This window comes from Mirounga leonina, unplaced genomic scaffold, assembly GCF_011800145.1.
Source record: "Mirounga leonina isolate KUSES-001 unplaced genomic scaffold, KU_Mleo_1.0 Mir_176, whole genome shotgun sequence".
In the NCBI taxonomy this organism is placed as follows: Eukaryota; Metazoa; Chordata; class Mammalia; order Carnivora; family Phocidae; genus Mirounga; species Mirounga leonina.
The window spans coordinates 34,763,316-34,783,268 of record NW_023270454.1 but is presented as its reverse complement, the minus strand read 5'-3'; the positions used below and the strand labels follow the sequence as shown (position 1 = coordinate 34,783,268).

General features: G+C 34.6%; 1 protein-coding gene across 5 annotated transcripts in view; it reads right to left on the bottom strand.

The window, feature by feature from the left end:
- The window catches only part of LRBA (LPS responsive beige-like anchor protein), an 834,672-nt gene that overhangs the window by 552,747 nt on the left and 261,972 nt on the right, over nt 1–19,953 (bottom strand). For all 5 annotated transcript variants that reach the window (XM_035022918.1, XM_035022919.1, XM_035022917.1 and 2 more), the window contains 8 exons: nt 15,783–16,835; nt 14,668–14,846; nt 13,479–13,632; nt 12,683–12,863; nt 8,928–9,055; nt 8,300–8,407; nt 4,310–4,469; nt 896–1,343 (listed from right to left, as the gene is read on the bottom strand). In XM_035022918.1, the coding sequence (XP_034878809.1) occupies nt 896–1,343; nt 4,310–4,469; nt 8,300–8,407; nt 8,928–9,055; nt 12,683–12,863; nt 13,479–13,632; nt 14,668–14,846; nt 15,783–16,835 (2,411 nt within the window). The remainder of the gene's footprint in view (nt 1–895; nt 1,344–4,309; nt 4,470–8,299; nt 8,408–8,927; nt 9,056–12,682; nt 12,864–13,478; nt 13,633–14,667; nt 14,847–15,782; nt 16,836–19,953) is intronic.

Sequence of the window (19,953 nt, the reverse complement as noted above, 5' to 3'; positions counted from 1 at the left end):
AAAATACAACACATAATTCTGAAATGGATCCTTCTACTATAAAGGATATTATTAAGACAATTAGTGAAACTTAAAGGGTGTTTGAAGATTAGAGCGTAGTATTATATCAGTATTAATTTCTTTATTTTGACTAATGTATTGTGGTTATGTAGAATATATACAATAAAATATTCAAAGGGGATGGACTATTGTGTCAACTTCCTTTCAAATGACTCCAGAAAAACAGAAGTTCTTTTAACTGGCATATAAAGTTCTTCAACTTCTCTGTAAGTTAGAGTTTATATCCAGATAAAAATTACGATGTTTGAAAAAGAGTATGTTTAATAACTCAATACATACATGTCTTATAGGTAGAATCTCAGAAAGTTTAGTAACATATAAAAAAATTTTTCAGGCACATTAGCAAAAGGTTTATTAGGCAGCAGAATAAAGTCAAGAATCTAGAGTCTGCTTTCTCAAGCTGTCAGCTCTGAACACCTTCTTGAATTCCTGAGTCTACTGGAATCCACAGATGCCCACCTTTTTTTTTTTCCCACAAAGGCTGGCACCATACTGGCAGCAGAAGAGTAGCCATTTGTAAGTAGAGGTGATTTCTAACTTGTAACAAACAAAACTATGTACAACTTCCAAATGTAATATTAAAATTAAATATTAAAATTATTTTTAAATCATCTTATTGGTAGGATGAAAAATAAAAATTTTAATACCTTGTTGCCTACCTACAAACCTTTTATACAACAAAAATATCCTTTTAATTTTTATAAACTAGATCAAAACATCCGTTTCTAATGTTGAAGCCACAAAATTTAAGAGTTAAATTAAATTCCTATTTACCCTTTAAATATCTGTAATTTATAAATATAAGCGGACCAAAACAAAAGACTATTTACAGTACCTATCAAAAGATCTGAACTGCACAGGTTGTTCAACAGATAGATCACTGAGAGCTCCAAGGCAGGCTGGTGGCAGAAGGGTAGGATCCACTGTGACTCCATCTGCTGGTATATTAACCAAGCTTCGAAGAATGTCCTTTACATTGACATTTTTTGAAACTGGAACTGATGGTGCAGCCTTGTTATCCAACTCATTTCCTCCAACATTTTTGGTTTCCTGAGATTTATTGACTTCTAAAGAAAGAGTGCACAGTGCCTCACTGATTGCATCTGGGCCTGCACTGACACTTGGAGGTACAATAGGAGGAGCTACATCCACACTGTTTCCTAAGCCAGCAGCTGTTTCTTCCCCAATGCCTGAGTCCCTCCTTCGAGTAGATGATGTGCTTTCAGATTCTTCCACTGACGCTGGTGTTAACGGACTAAATGCTGATGGTGTATTTTCTACATCTTACCCAGAAACAGAAGAAAAGAACAAAAAAAAACTTAGAACCAATTTTTAAAGGGTCCATTCAGTCCTAACAGCCATCTATTATTTTATTTACTTTTTTAAGTTTTTATTTTAATTTCAGCTAGTTAACACACAGTGTTATATTAGTTTCAGGTGTACAATGTAGTGATTCAACACTTCCATACATCACCCACATAACCCGGTGCTCATCACAACAAGTGTACTCCTTAATCCCCATCACCTATTGAACACATCTTACCATCTACTGTTTTAAATTATGAAATATATGGCATGTTCTAAAAGGCAAAAATAAATTACATAATCTATATAGTATACTGCGTTAGTATACCTATAATCAAAATAGATGCTTTAATAAAATGATGAGAATAAAAATAATAAATGATAACAAACTATCTGAGAAAAACCCACCAAACTGAATATAACATACCAATGGAAAGCAACACAAGGTTGAAAGCGATTGGCCTACAAGAAAAAATCCAAAATCCTTAGGATAAAATAAAGACTCTTCAATAATAGAAGTCGGCTATAATGTAAACTTAATCAAGGCAGGGAATATGTCTTCTTTAACACTTCATGTCCAGCACCTATAACAATGCCTGGGCTCACAATAATGCCTGGCAAGTAGTAGGTGGTCAGCAACTATTTATCAAATGACTATTCATTTCCAACTTTATCTCCTGCTACTCTTATACTTTACAACACCAAATTACTTGCAATCTGCTGAACATGGGACAATGTTTTGGGCTTCTGTGCCTTTATACATTGCCATTTTTTGGGACAGTAATTCTAAGATTTCTACCTCAAACAGTTTCTACCTGCTAAAAAAACACGTTATCCCTCCCATACGCAAGAATACTTCAATAATCTTTAACATCTAGTTCAACAAGGAGCATCACCTACTTTCTGTTTGACTTTCATTCCCTCTAATCAGGCATTCACTGCATTCCAACAAAAACGCTCCATCTTGCTAGATCCAATGGTCACCAAAACCCTCCATCTTGCTAACTCCAATGGTCAGTTCTCAGTCCTAATAGTACTTGATACAGCAGCAGCAAAAGATCATTCCCTCCAACTTGGTAATACTTTTTCACCTGGCTAATAGGACATCATACTCTTCTGGTTTTTCCTCTATTACCTCACTGGTTGTTCCTTCTTAATTTCCTTCACTTCTTTTTCTCCCTGATTTCTTTAGTTGGAGGGACTTAGCACTTACCTTCCCTTTCAACATTTATTCCCTCAATGATCTCATTCACTCTCAAACTTTTAAAATACTACTCTATCAACAACAACAACAAAATCAGACTTATTTTTAAGTGCCTACTCTACATCTATGTCTAAAAGATATCTCAAACTCAACATGTTGAAAACTGAATTTATCTTTCCCTGAAAATGTTTCTTTCAGTCTAACCAACTGCACTTTATAGTCATTCTTAATAATGTTCCATCTTTCACGTATCCACAACTAGTATTTTAAATCCTGTTCTCTCTACCATCAAAATATATCCGGAATCTGACTACTGCTTACCAGCCCTATAGCTACCAGTTACCACCTTAGTCCATCCCAAAATCCATTCTTTCCTGGATTATTGCAATATCCTCCCAACTGGTTGTGTTAGACTGTTACATTAATAATCCTGTTGGCCCGTGCCTCCTGGTATTCACCCCTTTGAATGTGGGCTAGGCCTCACTTACTTTAACCAACAGAATGTGGCAGAGGGCCAGTTCTGTGCCCAATCTTTACAAAGGTCTGGCAGCTTGTGCATTTTTCAGAATCCCTGAACACCTCTGTAAGCAAGCTGGCTACCTTACTGGAGAGAACATGTACAGAGACTACATGAAAGACAGAGGGCCTCCAAACTAATGACGGAACACCAAGGAATTTCAGCTGAGACCAAGTGTCAAGGCCCCAGACATAAACACCAGCTGAGCTACTTCAAGTCAGGCAGCCTCAACTCTTGGAGCAATCCTAGCTAGGCAGTAGACATGTGAGTAGAAAAGCCATTTCAGACCCCAGCAAACATCATTTAGAGCAGGGGTGAATTATCCCCATTGTGCCCTGTCCAAACCAAATTCACGGAATCATGGTAACAAGATTAAAACAGTTATGGTTTTAGCCACTGAGCTTCGAGGTGATGCTACACAGCAGTACATAACAAAAACCCTGGTTTTTCCCTTGCTCTCTAGAGTGTTTTCTCCATACAGAATCCCAACTGTTACTTTTAAAAACAAGTCAATTGTAACTCCTGTCTCAAAACGCTCAAATAATTCTCCATTTTCCTTAGAGTAAAAATCCACACTACATTTCTCCTGGTCATTCCTAATATTTTTCTCTATTCGATTTTATCTTTTCTTAGTACTTACAACCTTCTAAAATACTATACAATTTACTTATTACCTGCAGTTCTTTTCTATCTCCTCTCACTAGAATACAAGCTCCAAAAGGGCAGACAGTTTTTCCCTCTTTTGTTCATGAATATAACCAAGTACCTAGGAGGTACTGAATGAATGTTTATTAAATAAATAAACCACCTCCACTGAGTGGTAGCTACTGCTACAACTATAATAGCTGCTTCTCTAACTACATCTCTATAACCTGCAGCTATTTCTACAACACTCCAGGTATTACAGTTTTTTGTTAACAAATCTGTCTCTTATAAAAGAAGATGATTTATTCTTCACAATAAATGCCAAAGCAACAAAAATGTTTAACACTTTATTTGCAAAGGATAACATTTTCTCACTTATATTTTAATTAAAGAAGAGATATCGTCTCCCAATTGCAACTACCTACATGGTACTTAAACTGAAATATTTAGTTGTTAATAAAAAATGTACACTCACACTTTATGCATAAATGGATTTAAATTCCAAAATCAGTATTTTAACTATTAGGTAATGTTTTACTTGAACTTTGAATGCCAGATAATAAGATATGGAAACTTACCAGGAAGTGATAAATTTCCACGTTCACTACCAGTTTCCTTAAATGACTGGTTACGCCTTTCATTTTGGGGTTCCAAAATGTCTCTATACTTTGAGACCATAAGAACAGAGATAAAGTACACAACTGCCAAGGCTAAAAACTGAGCTTGTTTGCTATCCTCCTGGGGAAAAATAAAAATAGTTGATTATGCCACTACTAAAGAAGATGTATCAATCTTATTTTATATGACATTTAAATATAAAACATGGCCACAAATCTTTCAATATATGCAGAAAATAATAAATTCACCTTAGCACAGATTAGACAAAGATTTTTGAAAAAAAATGCCTGTAAATGAGAGGTTTTACTCTTGTGAAACATGGAAGGAGAATTTGACTTGTTTTTGAAAATTAAGTAACTCAGTCTGAAGACATATGGCCCAATATACTTCATAAGATTAATCAAATAAGAAATTATCATTATATATGAATAGTTATTTTTACTTCTAATCCTAAGAATTAAAATATGCATAAAAAATCACAATTAACAATTTTCCTAAAAGACAAATATTCAGGGAAAAAAAAGTGAGGTAATCAGATACAGAACAGGATCCCAAAGGAATTCTCAGGAGTATTTTAAGTAGTACAGACAACCAAGTGTCTAAGATTGAAAATATGGTGTCTGCCAGAAAGAAAAGGACAAACTAGACTGACCTCTACAAGAGACCAGGGCTTCATCTTAACTCTACAGATCACCTACATATCTGTATACTGATGACCTCTTCATCTATTAAAATTCTCCATCTTCAAAGGGACCCTGAACACATCACTATTCTGATAACTTTTCAAAATAATTTAAAGGAAAAACTCAAACTTGTCCATCAAATTCTGAAAACTAAAGATACCTTGAGTAACATAAATTTAGGATAAGGAAAGCAAAGAACACTGCTGCCTAGCAGATAAATAAATGGCAACCAATGGTGCAAATGAAGCTAAAAGTTAACCAGTATCAAATGTGTTTGACACAATCAATTTCTGGGAAAGTATGAGATATCATGCTCTACCTGAACATTTCCACTTGATACAACTATTAGAAATATTTATAACCTGACAAGAATCTATGGTACTCTTTAGGCTCATATGCAAGATCTTTTTTTTTTTTTTTTTTAAGATGTATTGAACGTAACAATCTTTTTTTTTTTAAAGATTTTATTTATTTATTTGAGACAGAGAGAATGAGAGAGAGAGAGCACAGGAGAGGGGGGAGGGTCAGAGGCAGAAGCAGGCTCCCCACGGAGCAGGGAGCCCGATGCGGGACTCGATCCAGAGACTCCAGGATCATGACCTGAGCCAAAGGCAGTCGCTTAACCAACTGAGCCACCCAGGCGCCCCTCATATGCAAGATCTTATTAGTCTTGATAGAAAAGATAAATGTACATTTTCCCTTTTTTATTAACCATTCCTTTTCTCTAGACACTCCTGTGTTCTGCTGCCATAGGATCCTGACACTATTATAAGAACTGTTCCTAATGATGGCAACATTTAAAACGCAGGCAAATAATTTACTTGATCTTAACTTTTTTTTTTTTTAAGATTTTATTTATTTATTTGAGAAAGAGAGAAAGAGCATGAGCAGGGATAGGAGCAGAGGGAGAGGGACAAGCAGACTCTGCAGTCGTGGAGCATGATAGCAGGGCTCCATGTCATGACCCTGAGATCATGACCTGAGCAGAAATCAAGAGTTGGATGCTTAACTGACTAAGCCACCTAGGCACCCCCTGATCATAACTTCTTAATCTATTATAAATCATTTATGCCTATCTAAATACTTATTTAGCCCATTAATATGTTCAATATTTACTTATTACAGTATGAAATTTATAGTCTAAGCTTGATTTCTGTTCAAGAAGAAATATCCAATAGATCCATATGTTTAAGTCCTAAATCCCAAAATAAATTTGTTTTCAAATGTAGCTGTCACTTACTGAATGCTTATAATGGATCAGGCACTATACTATACTTCAAACACATTCTTTAACCCATTTGAACATGATAAGGACTAGAGAAATAATTTACCTAAAGACATAAAGTAAGTGAAAAAGCAAACATGAACTCAGATTAGAGTGATTAAAAAGTTCAGCACTTAACCCCAGGGTAGTAATTTCTTTATATTGCCGATCTAAGGTCGTTTCCTTTTTCATCAAAGTTTGCTTATGCTAAAAGAGCTTCTGGGACATAGTCTGGAAAACACTATCTTTTCTCTTTTCTAAAACTCCTACAAGGTGATTATAAAACTTTTTTAATTACAAAAAAAAATTTATTACTTTCAGAAATTACATGTTAAACATAGGAGATATCTAATTCTTTATCCAAATAGCATAATATAAAAACTTGTTATAAAGTTCCAAAGAGCCAAATCATATAGAGCCAGGATGAGGAGTTTTTATTTCATTTTAAGTGCTATGGGAAGCCATTAGAGAATATTTAAAGCAAAAGAGTTATATTACCTATTATAGATTTTTAAAGATCACTGTAAGAAAAACAAAGCTATAGGGCAAGGGATTCAAAGAAAAAAAAGGGGGGGGAGAGAAAGCAGCAGTAGTATTTGGTCCCAAAATGAACCACAATCAGTGGGTTCTGAAAAAAAAAACAAAATTAATGGTTTCTTATTTAAAGGAATGATATAGCTACCAAAAAGCAAAAAAATGGAGATCTAGGGAGGCAGTATACCTAATGCTTGAGATCAAAATTTTAAGAACCAGATTCCCTATAGATCCTTAACCCACTTCCACCTCTTACTACTTGTGTGAACTTAAACAGATTATTTAACCTAATGCTTCTTTCTCATAGGATTACTGCATGAATTAAATGAGCATCCAGTTGTATGCTTAAAACACAGTAAGCATTCAGTAACTATTAACCAGGGCACCTGGGTGGCTCAGTTGGTTAAGCGACCACCTTCGGCTCAGGTCATGACCCCGGAGTCCTGGAATCAAGTCCCACAGCTGGGAGCCCGCTTCTCCCTCTGACCCTCTCCCCTCTCATGCTGTTTCTCTCTCTCTCTCTCTTTCTCTCAAAGAAATAAAATCTTTTAAAAATAAATAACTATTAACCATAGCTAATAACTATTAACTACTATTAACAAATTGTATATGTATATAAAACTTAGTCAAGAACTCAAGAGAAGACTAAAACCCTACAAAAAGAGGAGGGAAAATTAAAAATTGAAATTATAAAGTTTATAAAAAAACTTGCAGAACATTCAGTACTTAAAAGGCAGTGTATTCAATAAATATTAACTAATGATAATATTACAAATGCTGATGAGTAGGATTACAAATAATTTTTATTTTCATCTTTAGACTTTCTTATACAATTTTACAATTTGTATGCGAAACTGGGCCATTATATCAAAATCAACTAAAACAAACATTTTTTTAAAAATTAAAACCACCACACACACCATTTCATCATGTACCTTTGTATCGTAATTCTGTTCCTTTGAGGGGAAAAATATCCAATATTCAGTAAAAATAATATGCCATTCAGAATCTGAACATCTCATTACTTTCAGAGTATAGATTCTGGAGTTTAAGACTGCCGGGTTGGAATCCTATCATTTACTAGCTCCGTTAGCTTGAACAAATTATTCAAGTTCTCTGTGCCTCAGATTCCTCATTTATAAAATGGGAATTACAAAAGCATACAACTCAAGAAGTCGTTGGGACATATGAAGGGGACTTATATTGGGACTTAGGACACGTGAAGCACTTACAGTGCTTAATATGTAATAATATTTTTAATATTATTACTCTGATATATTAACTCCATTTATATAAATAATACTTTCCAATATTCTAAGATTCTAAAATCACTGTCAAAAGAACTGGTTCTAGCCCTTCTTATATCAAGTCAACTACTTTATATCACAAAGAGTTCTCACTCTCAATACTTTGACCTTGGAGGAAAGAAGTATCAGCTAAGAGCATGTGAAAGAAATACTGTAACTTACTATGTCTCTGAAGACAACTGCCCTAAGCCGATTAATATCCATGTCTTGTAGGAGCTTGTCAAAATCTCTTACTGGAGATATACCACCAGTTACAATGTCCACTGGACTCTATTTAAGATAAAAAAAAAAAAAAATATATATATATATATATACACACACACACACACACACACACATTATGTAGACATTTTAAAAAATTAGCACAGTGTTCCAAATACCAGGAAAAAAAAAGTTGTAACATTGGTTTCCCAGTTTATTTTTCCTACTTCCTTCTCTCCTCTTTTTTGGGGTACTGCAATAGATGTGGGGGTTACAGAAGGGAGCCATAAAAGAAAACACAAACTGCATGTAACTTACCAAGTACATGAAATACAAATTGACATATTCAAAGGAAAAGGTATCAAAGACACAAGAAAAGTAAACATTTGGAAAAGCAGACAAGATTAAGTATAAGCAAATCTTTACTATATATTTAAACACAAATATTTGAATGTTATGTCCACAGACTAAAATAACTACTTTAGAACTTCTGTCAGATTTAACTTTATGTTGAAATGAACAAATAAATTTAAGATCTTAATCATAAAGTAAGAGGCACTTTATTTAATTAATTATCCTGTATGCTTACCTTTGCTGCAGATTTCCCCATGGGAATCAGGCTGTGCATTGTTTTCTGGCCTTTGGCTGCATCTCCTCTAGCTTTCAGTTGTGAATGCTGTTGACACTCTAAACAATTCCTTACTGCCACTGCACACACTGTAATTTATTTTAAGAAGAAGATTGGGCAAGAAAAGAAAATTTTATTTAAGATTTTGGAACTGATAAAAATCACCTACATAATAAGATTTACATAAGCTTTTATTTGAAACAGATTACCTTCAGCAAATTCCTAAAATGTCCCTGGACTTTATCACCTAACATTTGTTTTCTAACTTTGTTAGCTACTCTGTTAGGGCCCAGTGCTAAGAAAGAATCATTTCAGGAATCTTTTTTTTTTTTTTTTTTCATTTCAGGAATCTTAATCAACAGGCCAGTGTTTCTTAGATAACACCTAAGCTAAACTAGAACGATCTTTTATTAAGGAAAAGTTAGGGAAGAAAAGAACTGAAAGAAAGGTGGAACAGAAAGCAAATCACCTTACCATGAACCAGTCTAGGATAATAACCTTCCATCACCTTCACCAAAGTAAAATAGTTAAACTTAAAACTTGCATGTTTTCCTTATTATTTATCATTATAGCATGATATTAATAGAGACTGATAGAGGGTATAGCATTTATAGCAAATATTTACAGCATCTACATTTAACTGGCTTTCATTAAAACAATTTAAAAGGTGGGGGACAGTAAAGAGGCTATAATACCCCTCTAGTATTATGCTAAATGAAGTAAGTCAGACTGAGAAAGACAAATACCATATAGTTCCACTCATAAGTAGAATCTAGAAAAATAAATAAACAAACAACAAGTACAGTCAGGCCTATAAACACAGGAAACAAACTGATGGGTACCAGAGGGGAGGGTGGTAGGAGGTGGGCAAAATGGGTGAAGGGGAGAGAGAGAGATAGAGGCCTCCAGTTACGGCATGAGTAAGTCAGGGAATAAAAAGCAGAACATAAGGAATACAGTCAATGATACTGTAATAGCAATATAACTGGACACAGCCTGATGTACAAACCTCTCAACTCATTAAATTGTGTACCTGAAACTAACGTAACATTGTGTGTCAACCATACTCAAAATAATAATTTTCCCTGATAGAAACCAGTATATTTGTAAGCCAAAGGATCCCCAAATCTTTGTTCAAGATTTGATGTTTTGTAATTACTACCAGATATTAACCTTTTTTGTTGTTTCTGACTGACTGAACACTTTCACAAATACTGTACTCTTAAAACGGTGATCTTCTCTGAAATCTTATAGCATTCATGTTATATATAATTATGAACTATTACAGCGTTTAATAGCATTGTTTGCTAACTACTGAAACAGTTATGTAAATTCCAGAATTTGGCTGTAACGTTTACAACAACTTAAAATAAGTAGTAAATTAAATGAATCACCTGTTCAAAAAAACAATTACCTCTCTATACATCTCCCCAATCAGGCAATTACTCAGGTTATTTAGAAATTAATTTTGAGGTTTAAATGATGAATTGGATAATGCAAAAGTGATCATGAATTGCTTGATATCATGTAAATCATCTTAATTCCCAATCAAACCAGTAGAACTCAGAGTATGTGAACTGAACAAGAGTAGGAGAGCAAAATAGGAACAAAATAGCAAACTTCTATGTGGACTCTAAGTACCACCAGACTGTCATATGGCTAGCAGACATAGAATTGAGACAGAAAAGTATTCAGAAAGTTGCAAGAGAACAACAAAAGTTAGGGAAAAGGAAGGAGTATAATGAGGGAAGGAGGAAGAGAGAATATGGAATACAACTCTGTCAAATTTAAAATCAGGCCCAGAAAAACAACTTTTGCACTACTTTTGTCCCAGGTTGCATAAAATCAAGTTTGAGTATCACAAAGTTAAAAACTATGCCATATTCATCAGTCTCAGTAGTACAAATTACTCTTATTGTTGCCATCCTGCCTTCTTACCTCCAACCTCAGGAAAGAACAAGAGAGACCAGGGATCAAATACTTGGATTGTTCACCAAGCTTACCATACTCCATTAAAGAGATCTTGAACAAGTCATTTTCTGAATCTCACTTGCATATATAAGAAGACATGGTGCTGGGGTAGATTAAATCATGAAAATTAGGGAGATAGAGTATTTCCCTAATTTCTGAATTTAATGCTTGAGTACAGTGAAATACTAATAGTGCAGCCTTGTACTTTTAATTCCAGAAATACACTCTTTATAGAAAAGTGACAAAGGGGCGCCTGGGTGGCTCAGTTGGTTAAGCGACTGCCTTCGGCTCAGGTCATGACCCTGGAGTCCCTGGATCGAGTCCCGCATCGGGCTCCCTGCTCTGCAGAGAGTCTGCTTCTCCCTCTGACCCTCCCCCCTCTCATGTGCTTGGTCTCTCTCATTCTCTCTCTCAAATAAATAAATAAAATCTTTAAAAAAAAAAAAAAGTGACAAAGTCTAAAAAATAGCACATACAAAATTAATCGAGTCAAAATATTTAAATTTATTACTAACAGAAAATTTAAGGAAGTATGTTATAACAAAGAACAGGAACACAAGTTAAACTATATTCAAATTCTAACTTTACCAATTATAGCTTTTGGATTTTGAGTAAGTTCTGATCTCAAATATTTCATGAGTAAAAGAAAATAATTGCTGACTCACTGAAAATCTGCAGTAACAAATGACAATAGTCAATAAATGATAGTTTTTAGTTTTTTATACTCACCATTTGAATCTCTTAATTAAAATTTTAAAACAAACTTCTAAAAATTGTTACATCAAGTTATTTAGAGCATCCTAAGTTTAAAAGTACTTTGAATAGCATTTTGAGTAAAAATAATCATTGCACCAAAAAAAGTTTATCTGTTCATGTAACAGATATTTCTGCTAAAAACGGGAAAATCTTTCATTAACTAATTAGATTTTCCACTTTTAATGTTATATTTCCACAGATGCCTTATTTCTGATCTATCTTCATGTGGTCATGGTTCCTAATGGTTTTGTTTGCATTTCTTCGTCCCCTTCTCCCTAGCTGCTTTTCTCCATTTAATAAGCAAATCCTTAACAAAGTTTCAGTATTTACAACTAGATAACAAGAAATCTTCTGCATAGAGAAAAATTCTTCTGTGTCACTAAAGGAAGCCCTGATGACACTAAAAATTCTTTTCATGTATTTTAACTTTTACCTAAGCAAGAACTGCCTCCAGGAGAAGAACAGAGATTTAATAATTTCAGGAACTGCTTCAACAAATTACCACAGTTTATTTTGACAAAGGCTGTACTGGAATGATGCTAGTTTAGAACCTTGCCACTCAAGTGTGTTTGTAAGAGAGCAGTTTCAACATCACCTGGGATTTGTTAGACAGTTACAGACCTCACCTCAGTCCTATATAACCTAACTGCATTTTAACAAGATCCTCTAGTGATTCTTGTATATGAATCATCTTAAAATTTGAGAAGCACTATTTTTGAGCAAAAAAAGACCAGAGGAGGAATGGTAGTGGTGACCATAATCAACTTAATTTTTCAAAACATGTCCTTCCTCTAGCCAACTTTATAACTACTACTATAGCATAGTACATACATAATCTTCCCTCTTTGGAGGCTAAAAAAAAAACACAGGACAAATTGTCTAGCACACATTTTTCCACTAACAGGTGAAAGATAATTTTCAATCTAAAACGTCAAGATTACTGAAAAATGTTCAAGTAAATTCCTAACTAATGGGTTTTAACATCTCACCTAGTCGGAGACACTGTCGCAAAATTCCACCAGAAGACATACTTTTTTCAGCTTCAATTTCAGTAAAGCCAAGAGAACTTGCAAATATAAGCACATCCACAAGGCTGATTAGCCTCTGCAAAAATGTCACAGAGGCTTCTATTGAAAGGCCTTGAGTAGGTTCAATATTCTCCAGCTCATGCTGTAAGGAACAAAATTTGACATTTACATCTATATTCTGATCAACATCTAGTTTTCTTAGATACATTTCCCAAATTTCTAAGTTTTATAAAAAGCCAGGCTTTCAGATATCTAGTTCAACAGAATGATTTCCTTTTTCAACTAAAAAGAAGGCAAAGGAGGGGCGCCTGGGTGGCTCAGTTGGTTAAGCGTCTGCCTTTAGCTCAGGTCATGATCCTGGAGTCCCGGGATCAAGTCCTGCATCGGGCTCCCTGCTCAGCAGGGAGTCTTCTTCTCCCTCTGACCCTCCCCCCTCTCATGTCGTCTCTCTCTCTCAAATAAATTTAAAAAATCTTTAAAAAATAAATAAATAAAAAGAAGGCAATGGGAATGTACAGGTGAACCACCATTAATCCTATTTGCTAGCTGACTCATCCCTAAGAAATCAACATAGTTTTTTAGTCCTTTCATTCCTGGAACAGATTCTAAGGTCCTTTCAGGTAACTGTAGAAGATCCAGTTGCTTTTGGCTTATAACACCTATGATACATAGTAACCACCATATTCAACTTTTAATCAACAAAGATTCATAACAATCATGTTTTCACACCAATTTTATATAGAAGTTAAGTCCTTACTGTAGCTGATGTAGCCGCTGAAAGCAATGGCAGTATACCCCCACAAGCCATGACCATATTGTCCATCACTTGAGAGATGAGATGAATTGTGTTGTGTACAAAGATGACATTATCACTGCTATTCACGAAGTCCATAACTGTCTTTGTTGAATGGCTGTCCAAAGATAAATGATGATTACTGATAAAGCTAAAGAAAAGAAATCAGTTTGCCCACTTGAGGGGAGGGAGGATAAGAAGGTGCTTTCACTTCATCTTGAAAGCTGAGGTAATGATAATGATATAGCAGACATGTTGGGGATGTACTTCCTCAGAAGATGTAGACCATTCCATCTCAGGAGATACTATCCATGCCCCTTTTCAGTGCTGAAACATACAGCACTATTCATCTTGTATACCAAAAGTTGAATTATCCTTAACTGGGAACAAAACTGAGAAGTCATGTAGCAAAAATTAAGAAGTAAATGGTGTTCGATGTGCTATTAAAAATGAATTTTCTATTAACATTTTCTTAGATAATCCCATAAAATGTTTTTAAACAGTGTAAGTGTAGTATACAAAAATAACAATAAGCCAGCGATGCATTTTAAATCATAAATCACATAATAATCTGAAATATACAGAGGTTTTATTCTAAAACTACATTGGAGAACTGGATGTTATATTTAAAGTCCAATTTTTTTTTTAGTACTCCTAGTAATAAACCGCTTTAGCAGATCAATCTTCAGGTGAAATATATGTTATAAAATATACTCCAGGAAATCTGCAGCAAATTTTTTAAAAGAAAAATTTCTGATTTTAAAGTTTTTATAATTCAGACAGGGTAGCTCATTTTTATAATGGAGGAAAAAAATGTAAATTCAATAAACTATACCAAAGAAATAATTTACATTCTACTTTTTAACCAAATGTCTGAAATTAATTGCAAAATGTTAACTATATAAACTTCTTTAAAAACAAAGACCAGGGTCCCTGGGTGGCTTAGTCAGTTAAGCAGCTGACTCTTGATTTGGGCTCAGGTCATGACCTCAGGGTTGTGAGATCAAGTCCCACGTTGGGTTCCACAGTGGGCATGAAGTCTGCCTAAGATTCTCTCTCTCCCTCTCTAAAAAAAACCAAAAACCAAAAAACAAACAAAAAAAACAAAGACTAAACTTTATACACATCTTCTATAACAAACATATGGACAAACCTTCTCCACATCTGTATATCTGTTTCTATTGAAAATAACAGATCAGTGAGCAAACGCTGATGCATTTGAGACCATTTGAACTCAGGAATACGAAACATAGCGGATCTGGAATCCCTCCTTTGTCCAGTAACTCCATCTGGTGCTATTCCTTGACCTGGTTCCTCCTGCCGCCTTGACATCTAATACAGAAAATTTAAAAGAGTAGTAAAATAAATTCAACTTCAAAAAAGGCATTAATAATATAATAGCTTCAATGCAATTCATCTAACAAATAATCATATTTTCAGATACTAAGGAACCAAATTAGAGAAAAATTATCAATGAGTAATAACATTAAAACTTTAACACATTTAAAGCAAAGTTATCAAAAATGCTAAATTACCATAATTCAACAGTAATTAGCTTGCAACCATGTTAGTATTACCACCAGCAAATGCAGCATTTTTTAAAAGAATCAAGATTCTTAGATTTGAATATTAGTATGAAAAAAGGCAGTGTCTGGATTATAAATTGGTTAGAATTAAAAACAAACATAAAGGTAACAGAATTAAGAACCAACAAAATGGTTGGTTGAACGGAGTGGGAAATGACAATATGCAATCAACCACGGTCTCCTGAATCACTCTGAGACACTAGTAAAAGAGAAAGAAGTACCTTTAGATCTCAGAAAGGCTCCTCCCCTCTTACAAAGCAAACAGACCTCGTGGTCTGTTTCCTCATGGAAGGAATTTTAAACTACATACTTTATATATAAAATTATACACCAGCAGGTGGTTCTGCAGGAAGATAGCCCTAGATTTTGCTGGAGAATTAATGTACTAACTATGACTGGGTTATCAAATAAAGGGCAAAGGCAAGTATTTCCAGTATTTGTTTTATAAACTAGAATTATTATAATCCTAAAACTTGAAAGTAGTAACTTTTGGTGATGCTGTGGTGAAAATAATAATAAAAGCTGCCTTTAATGAACTCACACTAAAATCTTGTGCTAAAGATAACAAATGTAATCTTTACATTCATTGTATTTATATAATTGCAAATAGGGTATGAACCAACTCCAAAATAAAATAAAATGTAAGTGTATACCCTTGCACTAAGACAGTAAATATAATCACCTCAGGCACAGGTTGATGGGGTTGAGATGCCTCCATGTTTGTATTGGCCTTCAATTCCAATCTCTCAGTATCTGTAGCAACACTGGAAACATCCAATTTAGCAATCCTCTGCTCAGAAGTAGTAGGAGACTCAAAGACGGGAGAATCACCAATTAATTTGGTTTCCCTCACCAAGTTAGCTGCTTTCTTCCCTTCCTCTAGCATCTCACCAATGTCTGACTGTGCAGGTGTCTGGGAAACAGCAGTATCTGGTGAGGTAGCCGAAGACCCTGATGCTGTCATAGTCAAGATTCCAGAATCCTTGGAATCTTGAGTTTCACTGTCAGTTTGCTTCTTACTTACAGCTTCTTGCTCTTGAAAGATTAATTTGTTGTCATTACTAAGCATGTCCCGTCTTCCACTGGCTTCAGATGCAACTGGAGACAAACTATCTTCTCGGAGCTCTGTGGGTAGACTGGCTTCCTCAGTAGAACCACTTTCTACCTTCAGTTCTACATAATCATCATCATCTTCCTCTACCATAGACTTATCCAATAACTCTGGCACCTCTGAGGCATCCTCTTCTGAAGGAGAACTTATAGAAGCAGTTACTTCACTAACAGTCATTATACCTGTGACACTCATTTTAAAAGAACTAGAGAAAACAGTCTCACCTTCTATCATATCAGAGGATACTTCTAAATCACCTGTATTAATTGTTTCATTTATCAATGTTTCTTCTAAAGGGACTTCATCTAGTAACTCCTGACTTTCTTGACCAGTTTTCCTTTCTTCATTAGATGGGTTAGGAGTTTGCAGTTCAACATTGGAAGCAGAGTCTATTGAAATTGTCTTCTCAACAGTTGACTTTTCATCACTATTTCTGGTGCTATGAGGAGACACAGGACAAGCCTTCATATCTGATTGCTGGGATGTTACTGAAACATTAACATCCCGGCTAATGGCAGAGACTGCTTCAACTGGATTTGAACATTGCCCTATTTCTTCATCAACTTTTCCCTGGTGTTCTCTGAACATATTGGCAAGATTTTCTTTGTGTATTTCAAAAGTGACCTAGATGAAAAACATAAAATCAGTCAAAATATGCAAAAAAAAAAAGAAAGAAAAGAGCATACAGAACATAAAATAAAAATATTTAACAATTTTTCAAATGTTTTATAAAATGCAATAATCTTCCTCGAATATCCTTATCTTATAAAATAAAAAGTCAATCACAAAAAACAAAATAATAATAAAAAAAAATGATAGCCAGACTTGATGCTGATAGGTAGCACAGCATTAAACCACAATAAGAACATCCTTAGTCTATTCTTAAACATGTGTATGAAAAGAATACACTACTTTACTGACCTCTATAACTTGTACCACGATCTAAATATATACTTATCATTGTGAAGGGCTTTGTGCACTAAATAATACACTGTTGCAACTGCAATGAAAACCCATCTCCCCATAATTTATCCTCAACAGAGAAAAAAAAAAAAAAATTAATTATGTCCACTATTACAGCAGCTCTCCATATATTTATTAAGTTAGTAAAACATTTTCTTACTAAGCTAATACAAATTCTTTCAGCAATGAAAAAAGAATCCAACCCTTCCCCAAAGGTCAACCACAATTTTCAAAGTCTACATTGGTCAAAATAACCTGAAAGTTCCAGGTCATCCATGCATCCATCCATTCCACTTCCATGTGAGTGACTACTATGTAACTGGCACTGTGAACATCCCCATATCATGGTTAGCCTTATACCCATTTTCCTTGATAATTTTCTTATCAAAGATTATTATACCCACCATTATGTGATTTCCACTGGTGTTATAATAGGAAACACCCCTCAAAAAGAAGTGTAATACATGCAGAAAGTATAGGTATAATTAAGTTTACCAATGCTACAACTGTTTGTTCCTGTAATCTACACTATTATAATATATACAGTAAATTGAACCTTTAGTCAACAAACCTTTATTGAGCCCTAGTATGGGAGAATGGTAGTAAATGACAACAAAAGATGATTTTTTTGTACACAAAGATCCATAGGCCTTTTTGAATCATAGGCATATATACACATGGGTAAAAGGCAAACAAATGTATAAATAATGTGTTATGCACACATTTTTTTCTATAGCAATTTACTAGCCTTTACTCGGGACATATACAGTATGATGATATCATAATGGGATACAGCTCAAAATAGAAATGTTTAGGAAATAAACATTTTCCTAATTGTAAATATCTGGGAAACTTTTTTTAATATTTCAAAATGAAATGCATATATTCCACACTAAAGAGTAAAATAGCACAGTAAACATTAATAAAATGTCAATTTCTTTCATAACCAGAAAGCAAATATTTTCTTGAACTAAGTTGTTTGTTGTTGTTGTTGTTGTTGTTTTTAAGTAGGCTCTACACCCAACATGGGGATTGAACTCATGACCCTGAGACTAAAAGTCTCATGTTCTACAAACTGAGGAAGCCAAGTTCCCTGAACTAAGTTATTTTAAATGACCAATTCCTCCTTATTTATTCAGAAAAATGTACTGAACATCCAAAGCATGCCAGGCACTGTGATGAAAAACACAATGTCCCTGCTTTCATGAAACTTATATTCTAATGAAAGAAACTGACAACAAAAACATACAAAAATATAAAATAATGTCAAGTAACAGTAAGAGCTTAAGGGGAAAAAAAGAGAATAACTGAAGATGACAGGTTAGGTGGGAGCGTATGTTTGGAGTAACTAGGGAAGGTCTCTAAGGATATTTATTACATTGAACAGAGATAAAAATAAAGTGAGAGAACAAGTTACATGAATATCAAAAGGAAAAGAGTTTCAGGCAGGAGGAAAAACAAATGCAAAGTCCCTCGTTGCCAAAATGAGCTTGGTATGTTTGAAAGAGAACTGTAGATGGTACGGCCACACAGGTAGGCATTGGCTAGATCATGGTTATAGAGAATTATAGACTGTATTAAAGACTTTGAATTTTATTCTGAGTGTGAGAGAGCCATCAGAAAATTCTGAGTAAGAGGAAGACATCTTATTTCTTAAAGTATCATTTAGTCTATTTGGAAAACTGACTTTAGGAAGATCATTTCTACAATGATATGACAATTATTATTGTCTAAGGCAGGCAAGTTTCATACTACCAACCTCACAGTGATTTTGAAAACAGATCCTTTATTTCAACAACAGTGTATACGTTTAGTTTTCAATAATCATTTGCTTTGATTTTATTCAAATTAAGAATTTTTAAAATTTCATCATAAAATATTAAAATATATCAAAACATGAATATATACAATTTACTACCTCACAATTCCTCTATGTGCCCATCCTCAACCTCCCCATCCCCATCAAGAGGAAATCACTATTTTGACATTTCTATTGTTTCCTACCTGTTGTTTTTTTTTAACAGTTCTACTACCTATATAGTGAACATACTTACCATGTTTAGTTTGAGAAGCTAAGTACAGCACAAACCTAGCCAGCTTTGTGAGGAAAGGGCAATATTACCATAATTAACTAAAGGCTACCAGAAGACAAGCTACAGAGAGAGAATCTATGAATTGGAACAGGGCTTCAGTTTCTCTAAGAGAATACATAAGGCTATTCCTGGGAAATCTGTTGGCAAGGCCATCCGGAAAAACTGGGAAATACGTAGGTCAGAAGAACTGAAGCATCTATGAGTGTGGGCCAGGTAACAGATACCTGGCATGAATAAGGTGTAGGAAGTAGACTACTTTATATTTTCTGATTCTCACCACGGTCTACCTCTACTCTCAGAAGTAAATCAAAGGAGACCACTTTTTCAAGGAGTGAAGTGATCCAGGCAGGAGGACTAGAAGAGAGAGCATGAACTGAATCAGTACGTGTTCAAGACAAGCCAAGTAGTTCTAAGAATATGGGCATATCCATGTAAGTAATTTGTTCTCAGGTTTTTAACAAAAAACTGTTAAAAGGCAACTGGCATTTCATTGACAGAAGCTTCCCCCTATATCTGTTAAGTAAAACTGTTCCAGTTTAGAAGGACTGTCATATGTCTACTACACAGCTGCCATCCCGGGATCTCCCTTCATCATTGTCCTGGAGATCCCTTCTTATCTCTCTCCTATGTCGCCTCTCCTGTTTCTTATGTCCCATATCTTTCTCTGTTTCATTTTCTCCTTTTGG